At 43.1% G+C, this 24,920-nt stretch overlaps 1 protein-coding gene across 3 annotated transcripts; it reads right to left on the minus strand.

Annotated features, from left to right (window-relative positions):
* Positions 1 to 577: 577 nt before the first annotated feature.
* Positions 578 to 23,828, minus strand: cbfa2t2 (CBFA2/RUNX1 partner transcriptional co-repressor 2). 3 transcript variants are annotated; one of them, XM_012876632.3, is made up of 11 exons: positions 23,400 to 23,828; positions 12,204 to 12,362; positions 11,768 to 12,009; positions 11,567 to 11,656; positions 9,561 to 9,745; positions 9,214 to 9,467; positions 6,460 to 6,545; positions 4,822 to 5,014; positions 3,492 to 3,560; positions 3,157 to 3,347; positions 1,886 to 2,230 (listed from the first exon to the last, which is right to left on the minus strand). In XM_012876632.3, exons 2-11 carry the CDS (start codon positions 12,334 to 12,336, stop codon positions 1,886 to 1,888), a joined length of 1,788 nt encoding a protein of 595 aa, XP_012732086.1. In that variant the 5' UTR covers positions 12,337 to 12,362; positions 23,400 to 23,828. The 3 variants fall into 3 exon arrangements, with proteins under 3 accessions (XP_036007324.1, XP_012732086.1, XP_021179291.1); XM_021323616.2 differs by lacking the exon at positions 23,400 to 23,828 and adding an exon at positions 22,323 to 22,442; XM_036151431.1 differs by lacking the exon at positions 23,400 to 23,828 and having other exon boundaries at positions 578 to 2,230; positions 12,204 to 12,336.
* Positions 23,829 to 24,920: the final 1,092 nt, after the last annotated feature.

Consider the following 24,920-nt stretch of genomic DNA (forward strand, 5'->3'; position numbering starts at 1 on the left):
ACTGAAGTGAATTGTCTCCGACAGGTCTTCTACTTTCTGGCAAATAAAAAAAAAAAAAGCTGTCATCACAAACCTTGGTTTTAAAATTGTAAGTTTACACTAGATGGGCAGATAAGTGCAGTAGTGAAATCCAGTTTTTTTTTTCCCCCATGAGGCAACTGGCCAACATAAAAGGCATTGTTTCCAATGATGACTTCGAAACAATAATCCATGCAATAGCTGGATTGATGTTATTCTTTGTAATTTGGGAGTTAGTAAATCCTCCTTATTTCTGCAAAACGCTGCTACATGGCTTTTAACTGGAACACAGAGGGTATATTACTCCTGTGTTATTCTCTCTACACTGGATGCCTGTCCATTTAGAGTTCATTTCAAAAAGCTTTTGTTTCAAAGTCTTTAAATTGTCTGCCGCTCTCAACCTCTCTGAGCTATTGCACCAGGTCAGCTGACCAAATGTTGCTGCAGTTGGAGACAATAATAGTGAAGGCTGATGCATATTATTTGGCAAGGTCATCAACTCATTAGGTTAACCTTTTAAGTACACCTGCTCAGGATAAACGGACACAGGAAATAGGTAAGCAATTTGGAAGTAGCTCTACTTCTTTATTCCATACTTCATGTCAAGATAAGTTTTTCATTTAAAGTTATGCATCATAACAAGAGAACATGTTTATAGAATGAAGAAGGGGGGACACTGTGGCTCAAAATAAAGGGTTTATCTCATAATCTTCTTTACAAAGTCATCTTACAACAAACAAAAACAAGAATATCTCAGATGTAACAGCAGAGTAGGATAAATCAAAGTTCATCACTAAACTTAAGCGAGAAAAGAAGAATGATTTTTTGCACACAAACGCAGTTTGGCTCCTGAGGTTTTCTGCGAGAGAGTTGCCACTGCGATACAGGGATAAGTGACACTTTTCTGTCTGTGGTTAATTCAGATCTAAAACTAAAAACAGCAAACGATGGTTTTAATCTTCGGTTGCAGGGGCGAAAGATTTTGGACTAGCACGTTACCCCTGTGAAAATGTACCCAAGTCAAACTAACGAGAATGGACGTCATGACTGAATGTTTTCTGATGATCAGGAATGACACGGAGTGAGGAGAGTTCCCGGTTAAACTCTAAGATGATTTTATGTTCCTAAATGGCCGTGGAAATTACTTTTAGCAACAGAAAACTTTGGTGATGAAGAAACAGCTTGAAATACCTGAACACTTCGTTTTAATATTGCCTTGACAAAAACAATCGTATGCTTTACAATATTCACCGACGACACCACATTTGACTCATTCACACGTATGAAAGAAACCCAACAAGTTGATGAGCAAATATTTCTGTATAGAGAGGAGTGATCGCACTCATGTGGCCTGCTGTCAGATTTTCGTTCCTAAACAACAAAGACAAAAGCTTCGGGGCTGGTACTACCACACCGTTTACATTTACCAACACTTCCTCCTCCATCTTAATTTTATACACAGAAATAACAGTGACATTGTTTAGAGGGTGGGAGAGCTGTACGCCTTCCTTTAAAAACTTTCTCTCTTGTGATCAATCATCTGTTGTTTTTTTTTCTTTTCCCAGCACAGATCTTGGATTTGGGGTTTTGGACCAGAAAGACGTTTCCATCTGTTATGGAGATCTGTTCATCCAATGGATGTATACTAAACAAGTCTCTTTGTTCTTCGCCAAAAGCCAAAGTCCCAGTTGACACATCACTCACAACGGTCGTCCATAATATGTCTTTATTTATCTGCCAACGTACGATGAAAAAAAAATTTGTTATCCTAACTTAACCCACAAATAGTTTCCACATGCTGCTGATTCAACTCTTCCCCAACAACAAAGAAGGACAATTGTGTTAAGCTCTGAAGTCATCTGCATCCTTAATGTCCGTTAGTCTCGGGGGCTGAGGCAGGGGTGGAGGGTGTGGAGGAGCGAGAAGCAACCGAGGCCTTCTCTCCACCTGGACTGGAGGCCGAAGGCACGCTGTCAGGAGCTTTGAGCCCAGCTACACCGACAGGAGACATCCCAGCTGCTGCCGCTGTGGTCGCAGCGACTACCCTGTTCGCGGTGATGGCACAGACCGGTTTGGGCTGAGCTTGGAGTCCCGGGCTGCAGATCAGATGATGCCTTTCCCAGTCTTTGTGTTGGCAGAAGGACCCGCAGTAACGAGCGGCGTTGCAGCCGCTGCACGTCTCGCTGGCTTTACGGCCACAATTCCAGCAACACTAAAAATATAAAAAGAAGCAAAATAGGTACGTTAAAACATGCTGGTGAGTAAATCCATTTTAGGTTCCACTTTATTTCTCACTCAGCTTCCTCAACAATTTGTGGGTAAAAGAAACAACTTCAACAATCAATTTATTTGCCATCTGGTTTCTAAAGAAGTTTTGGACTCTGATTAAGTTTCTAACAGAAGAAAAAGCTGAGGTGAATTTTAAAGAAAAGTGGCAAAATCATAATTGATTAATTTCTTGGCTTGGGGGGGGAGGGGGATCTAACCATCCCATCTCATGGTTAGTTAGGTAAAACTGCCTTACAGATTTATAAAGCTGCAATTATCCATTTACACATCAAGTATACGCAAACAGATTTAAAGTTGAAACCCTGGCATATTTAGATTTTAAGAAACCTTTTATTTATCCAGCATCTACGTTTTGACTGGAATGTTTAGGAATTCCCCTGCCGGAGTCCGGACTCAATTACAGTATGCCGGGGGAGCTAAAGATTATGGAGATGGCAAGGAGGCATTTCAACCTCAAGGACTTGGAGCTCATCAGCAAAGATTAATAATCAGATCAACAAATCAAATGGCAGCAGGGACATGCAAAAAAAAAAAAAAAAAAAAGGTTTAGCAATAAGAAGCGTTTATTGCTGTTATACCAATAAATGCTTAACTGTATATCTAAACCTGCCAGGGGCACGAATAATTTTGATCCAAGCTGTATATTGGCCACCAAGTTTTGGTTGATTCAACCTAAAAAAAAAAAAAGTGCTGTAGATATTTTATTGCTATTAATATTTACAGTAGCTTTTATGGTAACCATATCAAGCCTAGTGTTTAATATTTAAACCTGCCGTTCTGAGGGCACAATCTCTCCAGCAGGATATTTTCAACATTTTATTACATTTCCAACCTTCCACGTCTGCTCACCTCACTCGAATCTTCCTGCTCATTGATGACCATGATGGCATCCTCTTGAGCCTTCCTCTTCGCCTCGGCCAGGGTCTTCTCCATTTTCGCCCTCTCTGTGGCGATCATCTCAAAAGCTTTCTGCTCAGCCTCCGCCACCGCTTTCTGAACCTCGTCCATGGCCTGACGTTTAACTTCGTTCACTGCCTCTTCTGGACATGAAGGGAGACAAGTGTTTAGAGTTTACGTCCCTTTATGAGCTCAGTCTAAAAGGTCTGTAAAAATATCATTTTAAAGCAGTCCGCTTTGTTTGAAAAGGGGCCTGAAAAATGTTTGCGAGTGAATTTTTTTTTTACCAGCTTTCCTCCAGATCTCGTCGGTAACGTATGCTGAACCGGGCCGCGGACCAAAGTCCCGCTGGGAGTCTGCGGGAAAGGTAGAAACAGAGCGGATAAGCACCTGTCGGGATTTGAAAACACATTCCCTTTTTTTTTTTTTTCAAAGAACGCCAACCTGTGCGGGCCGACGGCGCGATCGATAAAACGGGGGGTACGCGGAAAGTAAATCCCAGCAGATCCTCACTGACGGTTTCTTTTTCATCAAGTCATTAATTTAGTCACTGATGCAAACATGCCTGCATATTTAAGAGACGGAGCCAACATAATTGCCGGTTGTCAGATTCTTGGACTGATGTAGGATCTGACAGCTTTAGAAAGGAATGCGTTTGGCCAGGGGGAAAGCAGACCAACAAGCTGTGTCAATATTCAGACTGTTCCCTCAGATTTCTCTCCCTGCATCTCAGCACACTTCTGTCTCTCCAGCTCTGCTGACTGGCGGATATATCCTCTTCCCCTCATTTCTCTGGTTCCTCCCTCCCACTTCTTTCCTCTCTCTCTCTCTCCTTTTCCCCCCCCCCCAACCCCTCTCTTCCAACAAGCCTTCATACACCCCAGTACTGCGGCCCGAGCCCAGGCGAGCAGGCGGGCTTTCCGGCTGCGGGCCCAGATGGCGCGCTGGCGAGCCAGCCAGCTCTGGGTCTCTGAGCCTGCAGGACGGCAGGACGGCCCTTCTGTGGCCGATATGGCAGAGGCCAGTCCTGGCACCTGTTTGTGACTATGGAGCAGCAGGGGGAAGGCAAGGCTGGCGCAGAGACAGAACACTGCCAGTACACAGCAGACTGGGGGACTAACTGTGGAAGGAGTCACACTGATAAGTGAATTCATGGGCGCAACTCCATTTATGGCCACTAGATGATGTAAAGAACGTGTTTCGGAAATTAGTAGTTTGATGCCATCTTCAGTCTTGGCTGTCAAAAATAGGAAAGTATATTCTGACAAAATTTGAAAAAGGTTTGAAACAATTTTAACTGATTTTTGTTTTAGTGTCATCTAAAGTGTCATTGCTTGAATAAGGATCAAACCATTTTCATATGTATTCTTCTTCTTGTGGATTTATGTAACTGGACATATTGAGATAACACACACAAAAAAAAAATCCCAAACTAAAATCTGCAGTAAACAAAAAGCATTTTTTATGTATGCAAGGCAGTCGTTTTCAGGGACACACAAAACAGATTTATTTCATCGTAGAAGCAATGAAGAAAGGGCGCGAATAACAGTAGGCAACAATCACGAAAAGACAACAAATGACTCATGAGCTGAAAATACAGCAGGCAGAGGAACTCACCCGTCTCTGCAGAGAGGGGGCTGTGCGTTTTGGAAAACAGAGCAGAGCCCGATCCTACTTTGCGAGGGTCTTCCTGCTCGCTCGAACGTCGTCTCCAGTAGTTCAGTTCCTCTCGATCTGACTCCTGGCAGCGTCTGAGCACGCTGACCGACCGCCGGGTTTTTTCCACCATGTCCACGATACAGTTCAGCACCTGCAAAGGTGAAGAGCATTCAGAAGTTTGCTCAGGTTTGCTTTTTTGGTATGAATTGTTGACATTTCCACCCCCCACTAAAAAAATAAATTAAATTAAAAATGTAATTGCCTACTTGTAACATAATGCAATAACATGGGAGGCCACTCGTTTCCAAACATTTAGGTGTTGAGACATAAAAAACAAACACTTGTGGCCAATGACAATATCTTTACGGAAATTTAAGACTGCTGCATTTTTGTCCAACAGACCTTTACGGCATGCCAACAGAAACAATCTGCGAAATAATTTGAAAGCCTTGAAATTTAAATTTTTTTGACTTCATGACTCTCCAACAATAAGAACAGGATGTAGTTTTGATAATTTCACCAATGTGATAAGAAGAAACTGGCCAATGCTAAAGATGTATCATTTATATCATTCTATATGCATTTTATTATCCTGGTAAACAATTTATTTGCATTACAATAGGTTATGAGATATACAGTCATAAAAATAGAGTTAAATTTTTTATATGTAATTGATTTTACAAGTTTTTTTTTTTTCGGTCTGTTGTAAATGATGGACGAAAGCTGTATTGCCACTCTGTCAGTGTAGAGAGAGACGACCACAGACATTATTTATAAACTGATGAGCTAGAAAAACAGACATGAGGCGCTTAAGTTTTATTAAACTGTGGTACCACACACTAGGGGCGCTTCAATTGCTTTTGCTGGTACCCAGAATTTTTGATTTCTAAAATAAATACAAAGAAATAACTAATGTAGAGCTATTGTTTAAGAAATGTTGACCTTTGTTTTGCCCATTTTTTTTACCCCAAAGTGGATAAAAAAATTGGAGACGTTCAGTCCAAAAACTGCAATCCCGCCCAACGGCTATCGCTAAGCTCTTTATATGCAAGGCAGCAATGATAGAACTTCAGTCCAGGGTTGACAAAAAACCTCTGGCTCTCCCCCTTGTGCTCCAACTTCACAGGGCCTGTCTGTTAATGTCTAAAACTTGGAAATATCAACTTCCAAGTAAACACGGAAAGAACAGTTCAGCAACTGATCATGTTCTGTTCCTCTACTGTTCCTGTTATACTGCTGCTTCAAAATACCTTTCAGTGTGGTGGTATCTGGGTGGGGTGGGGGGGGGGGGGGGGGCTGAGGTGTAAGAAGTACTAAAGGACCGTTGGCTTTTGATAAAGAGTGGTTTCAACAATACAGATTTAAATTTACAACTAACACCTTAACAGGCCAAAAGAAATACTCATCCGCCCGTGCTGAAAAATGTATTTACAGCTAATGTAGCGTTTACGTCCATCAGGAAGTGTCACACTAATTTATCTTTACTGTCAAAGCTGCGAAAACTGAAACATTTCTTCTCATGACCTTAGTAAAACAAATTACATTCCTTCTATATCACAAACCATTAGCAGCAGTGGTGCCTGCCTGCAGACTTACATGATCCAGATGCCTCCATTCATCAGCCCACTCTCTGTCTGTCAGTCTGTGGTCCACCGGCTCCTCACGGTAGCCCCCGTTAGTGCCTGATTAGAATGCAAACAAGACAGATAGCAGTCTGATGTCATTAACATTGCTTTCAATGAAGGATTAGCCACGAGTGACAACGAGTGAGACAAAGATATGACAGATCACAAAAAAATGGAAACTTTTAGATCATCCGTGCATCATGAACAAATTTCAGAGCACATAATCTGCCCGGTACGAACTGTACTCAGAAACCAAAATAGGTGGAAAATCAAAAGGCTATCTCATATGAAATCAAGTCGACTACCAGCAATGACGCAACTGCTTTGAGGAATAAGACAAGAAAGAAGGCATGGGACAGTGAGCAACCGAGGTGGAGTGAAAGGGAAAACCTATGATGCAAAACAGACCCTTAGCACGCAGAGCCTGCACACATCTGGAAGTCAGCTGTCAACCGCACACACAAACAGACACACACAGCGCTCCCACAGCACCTCCCCTCCTGCAGCTCACAGCATTCCAGCAGGGAGACACTCAGGCTGAGTGGAGTGGCTCCACTCCTAAACACAACCAGCCGCTCTGACACTCGCCGTGGATCCCTGCGCCCCGCATACACTCGCAGCTATGCGATTCCCATCGTTGCCCGACTTAGGCAATATCTAATTATACACTGAAAAGAAATAACAGTTTGCACACATGGGGTTGAGCTCATGCAGAAGCCAGAACAACATCTTGAACCCATGTCGACAAACACAGGAACTGCATTAAAAACACACACATGCACGACATACAGAGACGGATACCACCATCTCTTCAAATCTGAGTTAAAAAAAATAAAAAAGGGCCACAAGAAGAACGATGGGCGCAAACACACACACACATACACACACACACTTTTGCCTTCCCAAAACTCTTCCCCAACTTCTGGATCTCATCAGCGCTCATCAGTTCAAAGCTGCAACTCGGGGGGAGGGGGGGGGGGGGGGGGGGGACTGATGTGTTTATCCTTGTGTGTGTGTGTGCTTGTGAGTTAAGTGGCGGCAGGCGGGTGGGAGGCTGTCGGACAGACTAAAGGCCTCGTAAACACAGCACCTCTACCCCGAACACGTCTAGGTGTGTATGTGCGCTTGCATGTGCCTGTGTGTGTGTGTGTGTGTGTATGTGTGTGCTACTGCCGTTTCCACTAAGTGCTGACAAGCCCCAAATGGAGGAGTAGATATACACCAGAGTAGAACCAAACTCCCCCTGCCTGGACAGTATGGCTCTGTTTATACACATATCTGGACTCTAGAGATATACCAAGATTTTAAACAAACACACAGACCACCCATTATTGCGTGCAGATTAGAATATGATATGTATGCGTGTCTGTTTTAGTCATGAGTTTTCAGGATGCATGCTCAGCTACTTGCAGGAGCGCAGGTTTCCCCCCCATTTTCCTGATTATAGAAAAGTGATTTAATAGAAAAGATAAATATGTAAAGTTTGGTAACAGATTCAAGTGAACTGTTTGAATTTTGAAATGACAAAGTAGGCAATTTATTTATATTTCCTACTTTTGATAAACCAATTAAAACTATGACACTGGCAAAATAAATGTATTTCTAGCAGGAGTATCCATTTATTCAAGATGTCACTGAGCTAGGGCAAATGCTCACTATTCCAAAATTTAAAAAAAGGCATGTAATGTATGGTTTAAATGTGACAAAAAGGCTCTTGCATTTGTCAGAAAGAACTTTCCAGTGTTCTTGTATCTTCGGTGACTTCTTGGCTGTTTATGTCCTCATTTCCAAATAACTATCAACAGTCAGTCGAAGCAACTTTTGGGCTTGTTCGGGTTTATGATGGTTGTCTTTTTTTTTTTTTCTTTAAGAAAGACACATATTTATAATGCCAAATATAAACATATTCTAAAAAGTTGTGTGAAGCAAGACTTTAATGTCTCTTGCAGCCATGGTTCTCAAACTGTGGCACTTTGTCTGCCTCCTGATTATTTAATCAGTAAATCTGAAACAAAATGTTTACTTACTCCAATTACTTCAAGTGTGAACTTGGATGTGGGAAATGACATCAGAAATAATGTAGTCGTGGACATGTCCAACCGCTGTTAGCAAAACAAGCTAATGTGTCGCCCTGCAACTTGTAAAATTAAAGACTGTAGCAATTGAATTACTAAATCAGGATGTATAATACAGTTTGTGGGAAGAACTTAATCAGATATAAACTGCAGGAGTGCAAATAAACAGTTTTCTAATGCAATTATCTGGAAGTTTGTATGCCTGTCTAATACGGCCATATAGCCATATTAGACATCGAGATCAAGCTTGGTGACAAGACTGACTGAAGGAATTTTCAGCAACAAACTTGAAACAAAAGTTTAAACTTTTTAGTGAAAATGAAAACGCAAAAATAAAAGTGGATACTTCAATCAAGCAATGCAAATGAATAACAGTTGTTTTGTTTTTATGACATAACATAACATACAGTTTTTAAGGTTTCAGTCATGACTGTGCTGCAGGGAAGGTTTGGTATATACTTAGGTGGTATAAAATGTTTAAGTGCTCCTCTGCAGCATTTGGGGTGACTGCTTTTTCTACCTTGACAACAAGATGTCACTTATTCTCACACACTGCACCTTTAATGCCCTCAAGGAGAAACGTTTTAAAGACACAGCGACAACGCACATCCTGAAACCGACAGGTTAAAAGTAATATGTCCATCACCTACCAGGGAGTCTGGGCCTGTCCTTGAGTTCACGGATCTCCAGCACACGTTGGCTGTGCTCTCGGTGCAAGAGGTGTGGAGCTGCTATGTCATCCAGGGCGTAGTGCTGCAAGGGCGGGGGAGTCGGGTGGAGCTGAGCGGTGAGTGGCAGCGGATGGGCAGGGCTGTGTCGTGGAGCGGGGCTGATGGTGCAGATCCGTTTAGCGGCAGGCTCCATCGCTACCGGTGGCCGTTCATGGAAGCCATTCTCCTTAACTCTATAAAAACACAATCGAGTGGTTCTCAATTAAACACTACTGTAGGTGAGGTGTTGCTTCCTATTAGAAGAATGCATGCCCTCGTTATCTAACCTGCTGGGGCTGTGTCGTTTGGTCCCTGCCTCCGGCGGTTCCATCAGCAGCTCAGAGGAGTCTGGAGAGGAAGTCATCGTGGTGCTCAGCAGGAGGTGCTCATGCTGGGACAAGTACTGAGCCGGGGTCTGCTTGGCTGCTCGTGCACAGTGGAGCAGCTCCCTCTGCAGAAGGGGAAGGTTTGCCTATACAATAAGCAACGACATTGTTCCAAATTACTCCACTGGCATCGACAGTAACACAGTAAAAGGTCCAAATCATGGCAACCACGTCTGCTCAAATGCAAGGCCAACTTTAATGGAAATTTGGCGTCTCCAAAAACAAAAGCCAGCAAAACAACACCAAATAGGGTTTGTTTTGATAGCGGCCCTGCAGGAGAACTGCCAATAGTACTAATTTATAAGTTGAATAAAAAACAGCAAAATAACTGGAAACAGTACAACGGGTCAGTTTACAGAACAAGATAACATTCATTTGGCCAAGACATTCCGGCAAAGATCTGGCATCGGACAAAAGCAAAAAACAGGGAGCTCAACTTCTTGAGGTTTGGCTATAAGGCTGGCTTTTGGGTGTTGTTTTGTGGCTGCCTCAATGGTGGCTGAGGAGTTCCTAATTCAAGTAAAAAATGCCAGCGCTACCACTGATGACGATTGCTAACCTCCCACACAGCAGGGGGGCTAAGCACACTATGCGTGTGTTGGTTACAGTAAAAAAGGTATATATGATGGTCCCGCAGCTTCAAATCTGTTCAAAGCAAAATGACACAAAAGCTCCAGTTCTTTGTCCTCCCTTGCACTGTCCGTTTATACATATTTATCCGCGTCTCTGTTGAATCTTTCCATCTTGCTTTTGTTCCCTGCGTTCCTCTAATTGGGAACAGACTCCAGTGTGTTTGCAATTACACCACTTCCTCACCCCCACTGCTCCCTCTTCTTGAGCAACCAAATAAATAACCATTGCCTTCTCGTTTTATGACTGACCTCATCCCATCGCAGAGCACTCCCAAATGGTATTTAAAGATTTTGTAAAACTGCACCCCACTTCTCTTTGAACATAACGTTTTCTTCCTAGACTTTGGAAGCCAGTTCGCATGATCGCCTGCACCTCTAACCTGAAAGAAGCTCCGTAGCACCCCTGCGCTCGTCTCTTAGGGGCTCGTCTACATCCCTTCTTTCCTTGGGGCCCCCAGCCAGCAGACACATGTGCTGCATGTAGGGGCTCTTTGTGGTTCAGTGAGGCAGATGCTAGTTTGGCGGCGCCTTAAAAGCCGACTGTTCATTTAAAAAGAGACGGGAACACTTTATGGGCATGTTTCACACTTCCGAAGTCCCACTTTTCCCTCTCTCCTCCTGAGCTACCTCTTTCTTTTTCACTTGCTTACAGAAATTGGCCCATCAGTCCTATCTTTTTCTTAACTTTCAAGGAATTGGAATTAAGCTGGTGGGGAGGAGGGGTCATCTCCCTTGTAATAAATTATTATATGACGTTGAACAGGGAATTCACCTCTCAGGACGACAGATGAAAGGGGCCCCAAAGGTAAGTAAGAAATACGTTTGGAAAAAGGGATTTTGAGTGTTTAAAGAGCAGCGGTACAACTGACCGAAGATTTATGGGCTGCTTCGCTGAGGGGAGCTCTTAAAAGGTATACTGTTGCAAACGCGCTAGGCACAAAGAGCCTCAAGAGGCTGTTTAACAAGAACTCATCTGCTACTTGTCAAGTCAAAGTGGAAGCCCTGATTGGTGGTTCAAGCCATTAATAAGAAAATGTTTTCAGTCAACAAGAGTACGCAAAAAGGCCGTTATTGATTGTTGCCGGGTATCTTTTTTTCTCGTGTATTATTCAGACCACATTTAAACATTGTCGGTGATTGTTAATTTGAAAGTATGTGGGGTAAAATAGGTCGGCTGTACGTTGCTTAGCTGGAAAAGACAACAAGGCTGCTGCCTGCAACCAAAACCTGGAAGCAATCCAAAAGAAAGTCAGTAGGGGGGGACGGTATATTTACCTTGAGAAAAGGAATAACAAAGGGCCGCAAGGGGAAGTTGGTGGCCTCCTGAAGCCGCGAATGAAACTCCTCAATGGTAACAGTTGAGTTCTAGGGAGAAAGGCGAAGGGAATATCATGAAAGCAGTGAACAGATGAATTTCTATGAAATGCTGCCTTTCCTCCCCCTCCTCCTCCTCCTCTACAGCATCAAAGGATTTACCACAAGGGCCAGAACTAGGCTTCTGACGCTGTCTCCTATCTCGGGAGAAATGTCGTTGCCAAATTGCTGCAGCGTGGTCAGGAAGCGTTTCAGCTTGCTCAGCTGGCGAGCCCCACAGGTGGCAGGTAGCTGTTGATTGGCTAGTGACGAAGATGAGGAGGAGGACGGTCCGTTGCTGTAACGCTGTGGTGGAGAGGGCACCGCGTTCAGCGTTGGTGGGGAATGATGATTCCCGTTGGTCACTGGGGAGGAGAGGTGAGGTGAAAATAAGCTCCAATGAATGGCTCCAGATGCTCTCAACTGATTTCTGTGACTAAAGCTTCATTTTAAGTCTGTGCCGGTAGTTTTACCTTAAGAATATAAATGAAGTGTGAAGTGGGAAATGACAAACCAAGTTGAGAACTGATCAAACTAGATATTTCAGATGTTTTCTTACACGCTGTGGTGGAAAATGAGGCCGGACGAGGGCCACTGGGGTTGACAGAAGGCAGGGGTGGCATTGTGGAGCTGGCACTGCTGCTGGGGGCTGATCTGGAATGAGTCTTAGCATCCACAGGCGACCCGGGCATGGCAGGGCTCTTCTTCTCTCTACTGTCTGCGGAAAAAGATAGGAAAAGGTCAGTTGTGGGTCAGATCCTAATTAAAACGAAATAAAAATAAAACATTTTTGTTACTGCCATTTGAAAGAAATATGTGTTGTAAAAACATGTGTGTATGAGAAAAGGAAAAAAAACACAAATCAGCAAACAATAATGTGGAACTTCAGTTAAAACTGTCTCAAAAGGCTCAGAAAGGCAATATGTATGAATACAAACAAGAAAACAGGAAGGCTAGTTAGCTCACTCACTGTTGTGAATAATGCAAGATATTGAAGTCTTTATCTTTGGAAGAACCCCCGCCACCCACCCACACCCCCCCCCCCCCCCCCACACACACACACACACAGACACAACTAAACCCACTTCACATCATACAACACATACTGCCACTGCACCAACCACCCTGCCCCCATCAAAGAACCAGATGTCTAAAGTTTAGCCCCTCACTCTCACCCATTCAGATCAATAGCAGAAGAAATGCTGAAGAAGTCTATTGTGTGGGAGTAGAATGCCCCCTCATTGAGATCCCCACCAAAGAGTGTGCGTGTGGGGGGGTTAAAGAAAGAACCCAGAGACATGGACAGAAAGGGACGGAGCCATTTCACGCTTTACTAACAAGATCGGCAAAGCTTTTGAATGTTAAACGCAACTTCTCAATATGCTATTGACTGTGAATGAGACCACCAGATAAGGGCTTTGGAGAGAGTGTAACGGGGGGCATGGCTGAGGTTTTTTTTTGGGGGGGGGGGGGGGTGTTATGGGATCAGAAGCCGTCTTTGTCTCCAGGAGATCCATGAAGCCGAGGTCCTGTCTCCCTTTAGAGTGGATCAGACTTTTCCAACTGCTTTAAGAATTGACGATTAATAGACAAGCAGGGTCTCATGGGTCACAGGGCAGGAGAGAGCAGCTTTTAAAAAGTGGTTTCATGCTTTTAGGGCTTCAACTTCAATAGCGCTCTTTATATCTATTTCACAGCTATGAACTCTTGATAGCCTTGAGCCATAGCTTCCTAGTGCATGAAGGGTTTTAAGTGGGAAGGGTCTTAGCTATGAATGGCTAACTCTTAAAGCCCAAATGAATCAATAAAGTTAATCTTTTGGTATAAAAACATAAAACACGACTAATAAAAAAAAAAAAAAAAAAGGATCAATATTTCAAAAATGAAAACAACTCTGAACATGAGCATACAACCTCGCTATGCCACCAACATCACTCTTAGCCCTGTTTGCCTTTTGTGTCCTATGCGCAAACTGTCTGACTCTGCCCTACGCAGCTCATCTGTCAAGTCTGCAACTCATTATACAGCTTTGACTGTTCATCCTTTGTTTTCCAGTCCTCTTCAACCTCTCCCCCCCCCCCCTCCATCATTCCCGTTCTCTCAGCTCAGCCCTCTGGCCTGCCTGCCATCGCTCCACCTGTTCACCGACACAGGGGGCAGGATGGAGGGATCGACGCAGACATTTGGATCGCCGTACCCCGCCACACTCGCGGTCTGCCAGCGCACCGCAGGAAGCAGCCTGCGGCAAGAAAGCGCACACGCGTGCACGCACGCACACACGCACCGCTTCCAAAGCCCTGCACACTCCGTCCGTATGGCCAGGAAATTAGACTGACATCTCAATAACAGAATCAACGGGGCATATGGCCTTAGTGTCAACATTGTTACCGTGTAAACAATTTTATGCAACACACACATACCCAAGAGCTGGCATTCTGGCTCTTAGTTTGGACTCAGATGTGTTCAAAAGTTGTTTGCTGAAACTAAAATGTTTACAGAAAAACAATTATATTGAAATTAAATATGCTTATAAAAAGTCTAAGTGTATGTGATTGACATGCATACCTAACGCCAAAGAAAATAAACGCATACAATGAAGACGACTTATTTCATGACCTATTTTGCAATGGAGCCGGGAAACGAGGTTGCAGCTGTGCTCGCCCGATCTTAAAGACATGGCAGAGTCTGTCGTGAGCTGTGCCAGAGGTAATGGCCTAAACAGGAGACATCAGGTGTGTGTTCATGTATTGCTGACAGCCCGCAGAGAATTGCCTCTGCTTGTCAATTAGACGGCGCACATAGCTGGATGACTTCATCTGGATCGTATGCACCTGAGGTCTGTCGTGTACGGAAGCAGGACTTTCAGAGGGGAGGCAGCTGTCGCCGCGGCCACAAAGCACACAAGCGGCCGAGTGCATAAAGTGGCCTAATGTTAACTCAGGTGAATATTGGCTCAAACGAGGATGTGGGGTGTTTGGTCTAAATGCCACCTGTCATCCTTGTTCTAATGGAACAAAGGAAAGGTACACAAAGCTCCTAAACACACATGGACATAAGCATCATAAAATGCACTTTGAAAAACAAATGGGGCCATATTTTGAGGTGATTTCACAGCACATAAAACCGGCACTAAGCTTTGAAGCAATCACGACCCAAACCCCCCCTAAAAAAATAAATAAAAGACAATCACATTTTCCTAGCGCTCCTTGCTGCTCTTCTCTCTTATGTCGTCTTAGACCCTGTAGGCTACTCCTTGTGTATTTATTTTCTATACCAGCTGTTACTGGAGGGATGGAAAGGCAAAAAAATACTTCTATGGTGATGGCTGTTGCTAGCCAGGTGTTCCTTGTTTGTTCTGCTTCAGGTGACGCTCGTCTGCATTAAAACATTCAGCCGGCGTTAATTGCCTCTGCTTCTGCGGGTGATGACTCAAAATGTGGCTAAAACTGAGAAAGGCAGAGCGATCATCTATGCCGAACCCCAATACGAAACCAATAATGTGCTGAAATCGGGAAAAGAAAATTAGTAAAGTGCTCCAAAAACCCTAACTTATCTCATGTCACAAGAGGGTGCATAACTTATTGTGTGGTAAGTGTAAATCCTGCTTGATATGATTTATAAATACATGTGTTCAGTGTTAGTGTGTATCTTGCTCTGGGTTTAAACTTCTAAACTCTAAAAAGCTGGCAGCTGTGAGACGCCGGCCTGCTGTGCGCTCTGCTATCTCTGTCCTGTCATATAGATGAGGTGAGAGAAGATGCAACACATGCCTGGCTAATTTATCACTGAGAATAAAAAATAAATAAATCCGAAGATGTGGAATGAAAGGATACTTTATGGCTTCGGTGGCTTCAGCTTAACACCCACAAATACAAGCATGCTGCAGTCATAACGGAGTTAAATGTTTAAGTAGTTGTAACATTACTGTAAAATCAGTTAAACGTGTTTCGTATCAGGAGCATTCCTGGAAGGTCAGGGACCTTTCTAGACAGCTACGGTGATCGCTAGGAAAGCTTTAGAGCATGTTTGATGGATGATAAAAGAGAGCCGAAAACTCTTTGCGCATTGTAGGTTTGTGACCAGTGAGCTTTTAGTTTTTTGGATCTAGCAATATCGTTCAGTTCACCTTTAATTATTGAATAAATTTGGTTTAAAAGTGAAGGTTTAGTAGTCTAAACCTAATTTTAGACATTGAGGGACCTGCATTTGGCCAAAAGTAGCAGTAGGTCTGTAGGCTTTACACCCAAGGATGCAGCACTAACTAATAAGACAACTTATAGTACAACTGAACTAAGTGGCAGAAGTACCAAAACTTTGCTGGTTTCTGTACACATAACAACTCAGGTTGTAGTGCATATCAAAAATAGAATTGACAACATCCCCAAAGGGAAACATGGTGTAGCAGCGTCATGCTGTGGAGCTGTTTTTTTTTTTAGCTGGGAAAAGAAGGTACTGTTGGGAAGATAGATGGAGAAAATGCAGGGCAACCGTGGAGGGAAAGCCATAAGGATGGATCTTACGAAATGTTAACTGGAATTTCATATTGTTTGATGTTTTCATCTCAGTGTAAAAAAAAAAATCATAAACATATCTTTATTTAGTTTTCTTTGTGAGTCTTGTCTGGACATAGAAGATTGCATTTTGTCAACTGGACCGAATTACAGTTTTCTTTTATGAATAATAATAATAATAATAATAATAATATAATCTCTGACAGTGAAACAATCACTCCGATGCCTGAGAAAATTCTCAGTTATCTGGCTCATCGCAACAGCAAACAGGCTTAGATCGGAGGCAACCAGACTTTTGTTCTGTTCTTTGTGAAAACGTTTCGACACCTATCCAGGAGTCTTTGTCAATCACTGGAATCATTTTAACCCTTTTTGGTTCTCTGGTATTTTGACATTATTTACTGACTTGGAGTGAGTTTTCTCCGCTGTAGAAATTGAACTGCTCCAGCTAAATTTAATAGTTTAACCAATGGCTATGACTAGATGAGGCATAAGCCAGTGTTAGATTTTAATAATATGATATCCTTGAGTGCAAATACCATCACTTCATTGTATTATAGTCTCAACATGAACATTTTATAAAAATATTTACCATGATATGATTGCTTCTCTTTAAAACAGTTTTGCCCTTCTGCTCTTGATAGTGTAAAACAACTATAACTCTAAGCTGATATCGGCTGCTTTATTGGTCAGGCATTGTGCAGCCTGCTAACCTGCAGCCAGCTGCTTTACAGAGATGCCATGTAGGTTGCTAAGTGCAGTTTGAATAAGACTGATGGGTAGCACTCCTGTAGTTTCGACACTTTACCTGTCAGTGTTTTTACAACCAGGAGAAATTTCCAAAATAGCCAAATTTGTCTTTTTTTTGGAAAGGGCTTTTTTCTCAGTTTGCTGACCAGATGCAGCAACAAGTGGTCGAAGAGCAGAGCTGCATTACCTCTATTCTTGAGAAATCCTAGGTCACTCTGGCAGTTTTTCAAGACATTTCATTTACAGGATTATACACTGTAGGATGGTATTATGTAAAATCTGAGCAATTGTGAATGGAATACTATGATAATTCTGACTGGCTGATGGCAAGACTTGACATTAAAGCTGCATCTATCGCTCCAGTTATGACTTGAAATAGGAGAGCAAGAATTGAAGAAATTAAAACCCTAACTTTTAACTCCATAGTTAGCTTGAAATCTGCCAAGAAAACCCGAGTTGGCTCTTCCGTATTGTCCAACATCCACCATCTATTTATGCTTAGAATACTCAGTGATTTACTCTACACTGTGGGGACAAAACTGTTGAAACCGAATGATTATGTATGTTAAATATTCCTCCACTTGTTAAAAACGTTTGGACAAAGCATAACGCGTAAGGAGAAAATAAATAATCAACCATAAGCACAGACAGCAACAATTGATTCGAACATTAACCAGGCTTTCTTTCCTCCTCCTGTACCATATGGATCTAATCGGCCAAGAGCTAGCCAGCTGGGACCCCCAACAGTCACCTGTGAGGGAGGGGGGGTGGGGGGGGCATAAGGGGCTGCTGGAGCCTCCTCCTTCAGGCCAAGGCAGCCCCAGCAGACATCCAGCCATACACACATAAATACACATCTCTGCCTTGCCATCAACGCAGAAAAGTGTGTGTCTGGAGGGGGGAGGAGGAGGGGGGGGTTGGGTGGCACGAGGCAGCTGAATGCGAGCGAGTGGACTTAAATGCTGGGGAGACAAAGGCTGCACCTGGTCCCCGTCCGTCCGCGCACACAGTCACAATACAGCACACATCTGTTCCTCCATCCTGCGCTCCCTCCTGACCTTCACCCACACACACACACACACACACACACATACACAGAGAGCAGAAAATGCAGCGACACAATCACATCCATTAAAAGCAATTCAACAGTGCATGCATGATCCCGCAAATGTCAATTGTTGTAACCTAGCAGATAAATAACAGGTTAAATGGCTCAATGTTAAAACATCCCTAAAAAAAAAAAAAAGTGTGTCCTTGGTTACTTTACTAAGTTGAAGCTGCTTCTCCCGTGGGATTTCAAGGCTTCTCAGCAATGAAGAGTTCAGTCAAGCTTAAGAGTTAAAAACTCAGTTTCTACATTTTAAATGTCTGTGCAAATTCTCAGTCATCCGGGTCGCGGTACAGCAAACAGGCTTAAATCAGAGACAACCGGACTTTGCTCAGTTTTTTTCTGAACCTATCAAGTTGTCTTTGTCAGGAGTTTAAGTATTCTATAAAGTGAGGCAAGAAATTTTCTATTTTTAAAATCACTTTGAATTTATTTTTTTTAAACTCGAAAACAATTATGTGTAATTTCCTAAACTATATAAGGTTTTACTGTGCTGTCACAGCAAAACCCTCTAAGACCTCGGGAGAGTTGAAACCCAGCTCTGACAGCAACGGCGAAATTAGTCATCAATTTAAAGGCGCCAGAGCTGGTGAAGGGAGGATATGAACTGTGGGGTAAAGATGGAGGATGGGAGGGAATAACAAGGAGAGAAAAAAAAAAATACTGTTTTCATTTGGTTTCATCAGGAAGACAAGCCTAGTTGTCAGACTCAGAGCCAGGCTGTTTTTCTTGGCTCTCATTACCACCTTCCAGGCCTGTAGACTACATATTTGGATAAAACCCAATGTCAACACTCTGCGAGGAAGGCGAGCAGTGGGGAGGTGGCAAGGTTGACAGTAAGAGGAAAGCAAGAAAGAGCTGTATACTGTGACAGAAATGGGAGGAATGGACAACTCTGGAAGATAATAAACAGTGCTAAAAAATATTGGGGGCTGTCATGTACACATTTGAAAAAGAAATATCCATGCAATAAATTCCTCACACATCCCTCTGAAAGAGTAATGGTGGGAGAAGCCGTTGCATAACCTCTTTGCTCAGTCAAATAATTACAAAAACACTGCTGTAATCCAGCATGCCACATAGGGTAAAAAAAAAAAAAAAAAAAAAGCACCCGCAGATGGAAATGTACTTAGTGGCAAACTGAAAAAGAAAACGAAAGAGGGGACGGCAAGGCAGACAGACGCTGTCCATAAAACTGAGAATGAGCAATAAAAAAAGAGGTTTGGCGATGAGATGCTGGAGGGATCGAGAGGTTTGGCAGATGTTGGACGCGCAACGTCCACGTGGATGTGAAGTCATGTATGCGAGGAATGACGGGAAGGGATCTAAAAAGTGCTAACCTACTAAATCTATAATTTGGGATTTTTATTTTACATGTCTATGAGACTGAGACTTAATCTTGCCGCACTACTACCGCTGGCGTAGTACGGCAACTTATTTAATAATCAGCAGATTGTTTTCAAGCAATTACTTCATTTTTTTTGTATTTAACACTTTTTCCATCTAAATTTTATTATTAAACATATAAAGAATTTTCATAATAGAGTTGAATGTCCAAATTATTAAAAGCCCATTGGAACTAAAAGCTTTAAAACTTTGTACCAAAATTTAAGAACCATGACCTGAGTTCAATATTTCACTTAAATTGTTAACACATTTCTGGCATGGAAACCAATATTTAAATAAATCATCAAAATTACAAGTCTAATTGTTCTACTCAGGAACTTTTTTTACTGTTAGAACTTTTAGACAGATTGGAAATATCCAAAATGCGTGCTCCATCATTAAAAAGTCAAATGTGAAACTATTGAGTTGAGCAAAGAAAGAAAGCGCTGAAAATAGACACCATTTAACACAAGTTGGGGTTGTCATCAAGTCATTTTGGAAGGCAGTTGCCACTGAAGTAACATATATTGCCCTTTTAAAGCCTACCTGGGACATGTATACACACTAGAACACAAATGTTAACAGTGGCCAAACCTCTTGGATGTACTCCTTTTGCAACGACTGTAGATTATCCGTCCATGACCGGTTAGCTCCTGATTCATGCGTTACAATATTGGTGATGAAGTAAGAAACATTATACTGACATGTAGGCCTGACGACAAAGTTTGCCTCATTAATGTGTTTTTTTTTCCAATGCACATTTCATATTCATAAAAAAAATGGAGGTCTTAAAGATGCTGATACATAAATACATCGGTGTTACTGGAGGATTGGGAGCGAGCGTTTCCAGTGTCTTATAAAACCCAAACAATAAATCCAAACTGCAACCTTTAAGGGTGTACTAATGCACAGACACTCCGATCAAGTCTGTTACAGGAGTCCATAAAACAAAGTGCAAGCCCCAGACATGAGGAAACAAAGCTAACGATAGGGCTGCCCTGTATTACACCAGGTGTGACAGGCTTTAAGAGCCCAGTTGACTGACTGGGCTCAGCTCCAACCAGATGTTGCTATCACCACGTGCCACGCTGCAGACTCAAGAGAATTTTCATTCGCACGGGCAACCCCAAACCCCCCCCCCCCCCGACAAAGCAACTCTACCAGACCAAAAAACAAAGAAACGATCCTGAATTAACACACTCGAGCATTGGTGATGATGCAATGAATTAAGGCGAAGGCAGGAACAGCACATTTTGGTTCACAGAGTACATCAACAAAGCTGTGGGTAAACTCAGAGCCCAGCTGTATGGAAGAGCAAAGCTCAACAGCCACTCGGAGAGACAGATAAGTAAAACAAAGAGGCCAGCTGTGCTCAGAACAATGCGAAGAATGAGACGCGGAGAACGGCGGAGGATGAGTGTGTTTGTGTTGCGCACGAGTTTAGGTGCTGTTGCTGCATAATGGTGTGGGGGGGGTGTCTGCAATTTCTTTGTATGTAGTCACAAAAACAACACCCGTCGGAGCAAAATACTAAAAGCATGGAAACACAGCAGACTGCATGTGTTTTAATGTTCGCCCACGTCAAAGGATGCAAGAAGAGTCGACGAAATGTGACTTTTTGTGTCCACAGTGTTTTAATGACTTGGGTCAAAAGAAGGTTGAAGATATTAATGACTCCAGCAAGCAACTCATGGAGAGAGACACCACGACCCCGTCTTCTCCCACCACGCACATCACAACTTAGCACTCATTTAGTTCCTCTGACCATGGAATATCATATTATTGGTTGCGTTTTCCCAAAAACTGCATCCTAATGCTCTCGCTCACTATTTCTGTATTTTATACATGCTCCAATACTGCATAACATTGCCTTAAGACTCAATTGCATTTTAGTTGTTGTTATTTGCATTATAGTCGTTTAAAGAGTGTGCCTAATGGCAAAAAAAAAAACTAGCACTGTACCTACAAAAACCTTACTATGCTAATGTTTACTTTGGACAGAGAATTTTGGATTGTCTAGTTAGGATACTGGATATTGTTGGTACATAGACCGTAAGATCCCTGTCACACGTGTCTCTCCAATTAATCATTGAATTGACATAATTTTACTGTAAGTGAAAAGGTCTTGCACTGGGTCTTCAAGCGGGTTTCCAGGAAAAGTGAAGGGTCAGAAAACTCCTGCAATAAACCCATTGCGCAGACACTTTGTATAAAGAAAGAGGCTGCAATATCAGAAGGAGGATGGATATTTTGACGATGACCGATTCATACTAACCAATGCACACAAACAAGTAGACCGTTCCTATGATGAAACAATCATTTTAAAAGCACCGCTGGGTGAGAAATCTACGCCAACGACAAGATGTAAGCTTGCATAAACGTACAAATGCACAATCTCTCACTGAGCCCTGGGGCAACATATCACCGCCCTTGCCAATGGAACTAATAGAGCACTTCCTGCAGCAAACTCCACAAGCAGCTGCTCTGTTCTGTGCGAGTACGTGATAAAACTGGGGGGGTTGGGGTGTGGGGGGGGGGAGCTATCTGTGATGAATTCTTTAGAGCAACTGGGCAGGGGTCGTGGTGTTCTTATTCTCTGTTTATTCCAACACATTTAGCCGAGAAACTCACAGCTGGGATTGAGGTCAAAGAGATAAAAAAAAAGGGGCGATGAAAGCAATAAGACGAGTAACCTTGTAGTCTCAGCAGACACAATGTCTGCGGTACACCTGGTTCACACATGGAACACTCGCTCCCTGACTCAAACACGCGCTTATCATGGGGTTGGATAAGAAACTTCAAAAGCAACGCAAGTCCACAACAGCCACTTCAGCAACCTGCAACCAATTACGGCAGGTAAAAACAAGGTCTCCGAATAACATTAATTGGAATAGCCTGCGTGCAGACACATTGTCAGACTCACCGAGATACAGCACAGAGCCCGTTGTCAAGAATATGATGAAATCCAGAAGACCAGACAGGGGTCTCTGCTCTGAGGCTGTGCAGCCGACAGTTAGTCGCTCCTATCTCCCTGATGGCCTGGCCTGGCCAAGCCTGACGTGACACTGGCCAGGTCCCTCTTTCTGTTCTCTGCCCGTTTCTGTTTCACCACATCCCTGTCAGATTGCACTCAGAATGCAGGAAGATGCTTTCTCTGGCACGGAGCTGTACCTGGGCAACACTGAGAAAGTAAACAGTTGGTGTAACACCAGCATTTGCTCTCAGATCCCACCGATGTCACGGCGCCATGTTTAGACCCAGCATGAAAGTCGTGCACAGCAGTTTTCCCTCCTCTTCCCATATGTCCGGGGTACTGCACAACAGATGCACAGATCTTCTTCACCTAGTTTCTTCTGCTCCGCTTGCCATGTGGAAAAAAATGGATTGCTTTCTGGTTAAATGACAGCTGAGGAAGAGGCCGATCAGACATCGTCAAAATTCTCTGTGAATTTTTACACAACAGAAATAGAATATACAAATCTAGGATATAAAAGAAAAGTTGTAGTTTTTTCTCGAGCAAGACATGAAAATGCTACCGTTTTCTCTCTCGAAGGATTGGATTTATTTTTCTTGAAAATCTTGCTGAATTAAAATGATGAGCAAATGTAGAATCCTTAATCATTTACATTCAGGAGTTTCTTCTGGGTGTAAAAAAAGGAAAAAAAATAGATAATTATTGTTATTGAGCATATGGCATGAAGAGCAGTGCACAAGTTGAGGAAGCCTCCCTCATACCTGAGTCGACAAGGATGAAGAGATAAAGAGGAGAGGATGATGCACCATCTGTACAGTACAGACCAGCTTTGGGAATTAGGACTAGACACACACACACACACACACTCCTCACACACACACACACACACACACACACACACACACACACACTCCTGCGCACAAAGTGAGCTGTTTGCCAGACACTCACTTTCCTACTGAGAAATTAACATTGCAGATACAGCCTGTAGCGACACAAGAGTAAACCGGAACCTCTCGGTCCTCCTACCTCCACTCTAGTAGAGTCCGCTCTTCAGTTCTTGTGGAGAAAAATCAACTGCAGCGGCAGAGTTTTGCTTTCTTGTCCTCTGCTTTTTTTTTTTTTTTTTGTCCTCTTCTTTTTGACTCCACGCCTTCATATGTCAGGCATGTGTTTGCATTCCCACATATGTGAGCTCCAGCGCAGCGAAGGGCCAATGCCAGAGACACAGATGGCACCCAGATGGAGATGGATAACCGAGCGGACCACCAAACACCGCACTAAACAAATTCAAACACTCTCGCTTACTTCCTTCCCCTCCTGTCCTTGAGGTTTTGATGTTTCTCGTGTGAAGCTCTCTGTCGCTGTCTACGCCTGTTACTCAATCTGTTACACCTAAAGCCCTCTCTCTCTCTCTCTCTCTCTCTGAAGGAGTCCCTTAGTGTGTCTCCTCTCTCGCGCTGCCTCGCTCGAGCTCTGAGCTTCCTACTCTCTCTCTCTCACTCAGTGCCTTTCAGCTGAAGCTCCTCCCAGGTTTTCCCACATGCTGTTCCCTCCTCTGTTCTCATGGGTCGAGCGCTCAAGTGACGTCACAGACGGCCCTCCCTCTGAGCCCCACCTCCTAAACCTCCACATGGATTCTGGCCAATCCTTCGCTGCAGACTGGCCCCGTTCAACCTGCATTCACCGGTGATGGACCCCACAATTAACATAACTAATTGCTTTGGCACCTAAAGCCTAAACAAGAAGCGGTGCCAAAGGAAGACAATCATAAGTGTGTGTGTGTGTGTGTGTGTGTGTGTGTGTGTGTGTGTGTGTGTGTGTGTACTTGTACTTGCAGCTGATGATACATTTTTTTTTTTGATATTTTACCGCCAAAGTGAGGACTTTGATGTGAAGTAAGGACATTTTTTTGGTCCACACTTTTTTGGGTTATAGGCATTGGGTTTAGGACTAAGGTGTGACTTAGATTTAAGTAAGGTATACTGGTAAGTTTTAGGTTTAGGGTTGGAGTCAAACTAAGGTCATAGAAAGGGTTGAAAATGAATGAAAGTCAATGGAAGTCAACGCAATGTCCTCAGTCAGTAAGCGAGGATGTGTGTGTGTTTATTCTTGTACTTGCAACTGAACGCTAAGATTTTTTGCTCATTTTGCTAGTAAAGGGAGGATGTTGATGTAAAGCGAGGACCTTTTTTTGGTCCTTAGTTGTTGTTTTTTCTGGGCTAGGGGTTAGATTTAGTACTATGGTGTCAGTTAGGTTATGGTTAGTGTGAGGGTTGGGTATATACTGGTAAAGGTTAGGGTCTAGAAAGGCTTGAAGATGAATGGAAGTCTATATGGCTTGGGAATGTGACATCAGCCGGCAAAAACAACACGCAATGCATTGATGGAAATTCTGATTCACGGAAGTATCAGTATAGCAGTACTTATAATAAGCCAAGGCACTTAACCCCAAGTTGCCTCCCAATCTGCGTATCGTTCTATGAATGTGCGAGTGGGATTGGGTGAATGTGGCTATAGTGTGAAGCGCTTTGAGTGGTCAGTATGACT

Source organism: Fundulus heteroclitus, chromosome 20 (assembly GCF_011125445.2).
Source record: "Fundulus heteroclitus isolate FHET01 chromosome 20, MU-UCD_Fhet_4.1, whole genome shotgun sequence".
Taxonomy (NCBI): Eukaryota; Metazoa; Chordata; class Actinopteri; order Cyprinodontiformes; family Fundulidae; genus Fundulus; species Fundulus heteroclitus.

Bases quoted from the DNA above. Each gene is read 5' to 3' on its own strand.
- cbfa2t2 (XM_036151431.1), bottom strand. From the start codon at position 12,336: ATGCCCGGGTCGCCTGTGGATGCTAAGACTCATTCCAGATCAGCCCCC. The intron at 11,657-11,767 runs GTAAATCCTTTG...CTTTCTCCCTAG, and splicing joins GCCTAGTTCTGGCCCTTGTG to AACTCAACTGTTACCATTGA. The intron at 2,231-3,156 runs GTGAGCAGACGT...TTATATTTTTAG, and splicing joins AGCAGGAAGATTCGAGTGAG to TGTTGCTGGAATTGTGGCCG.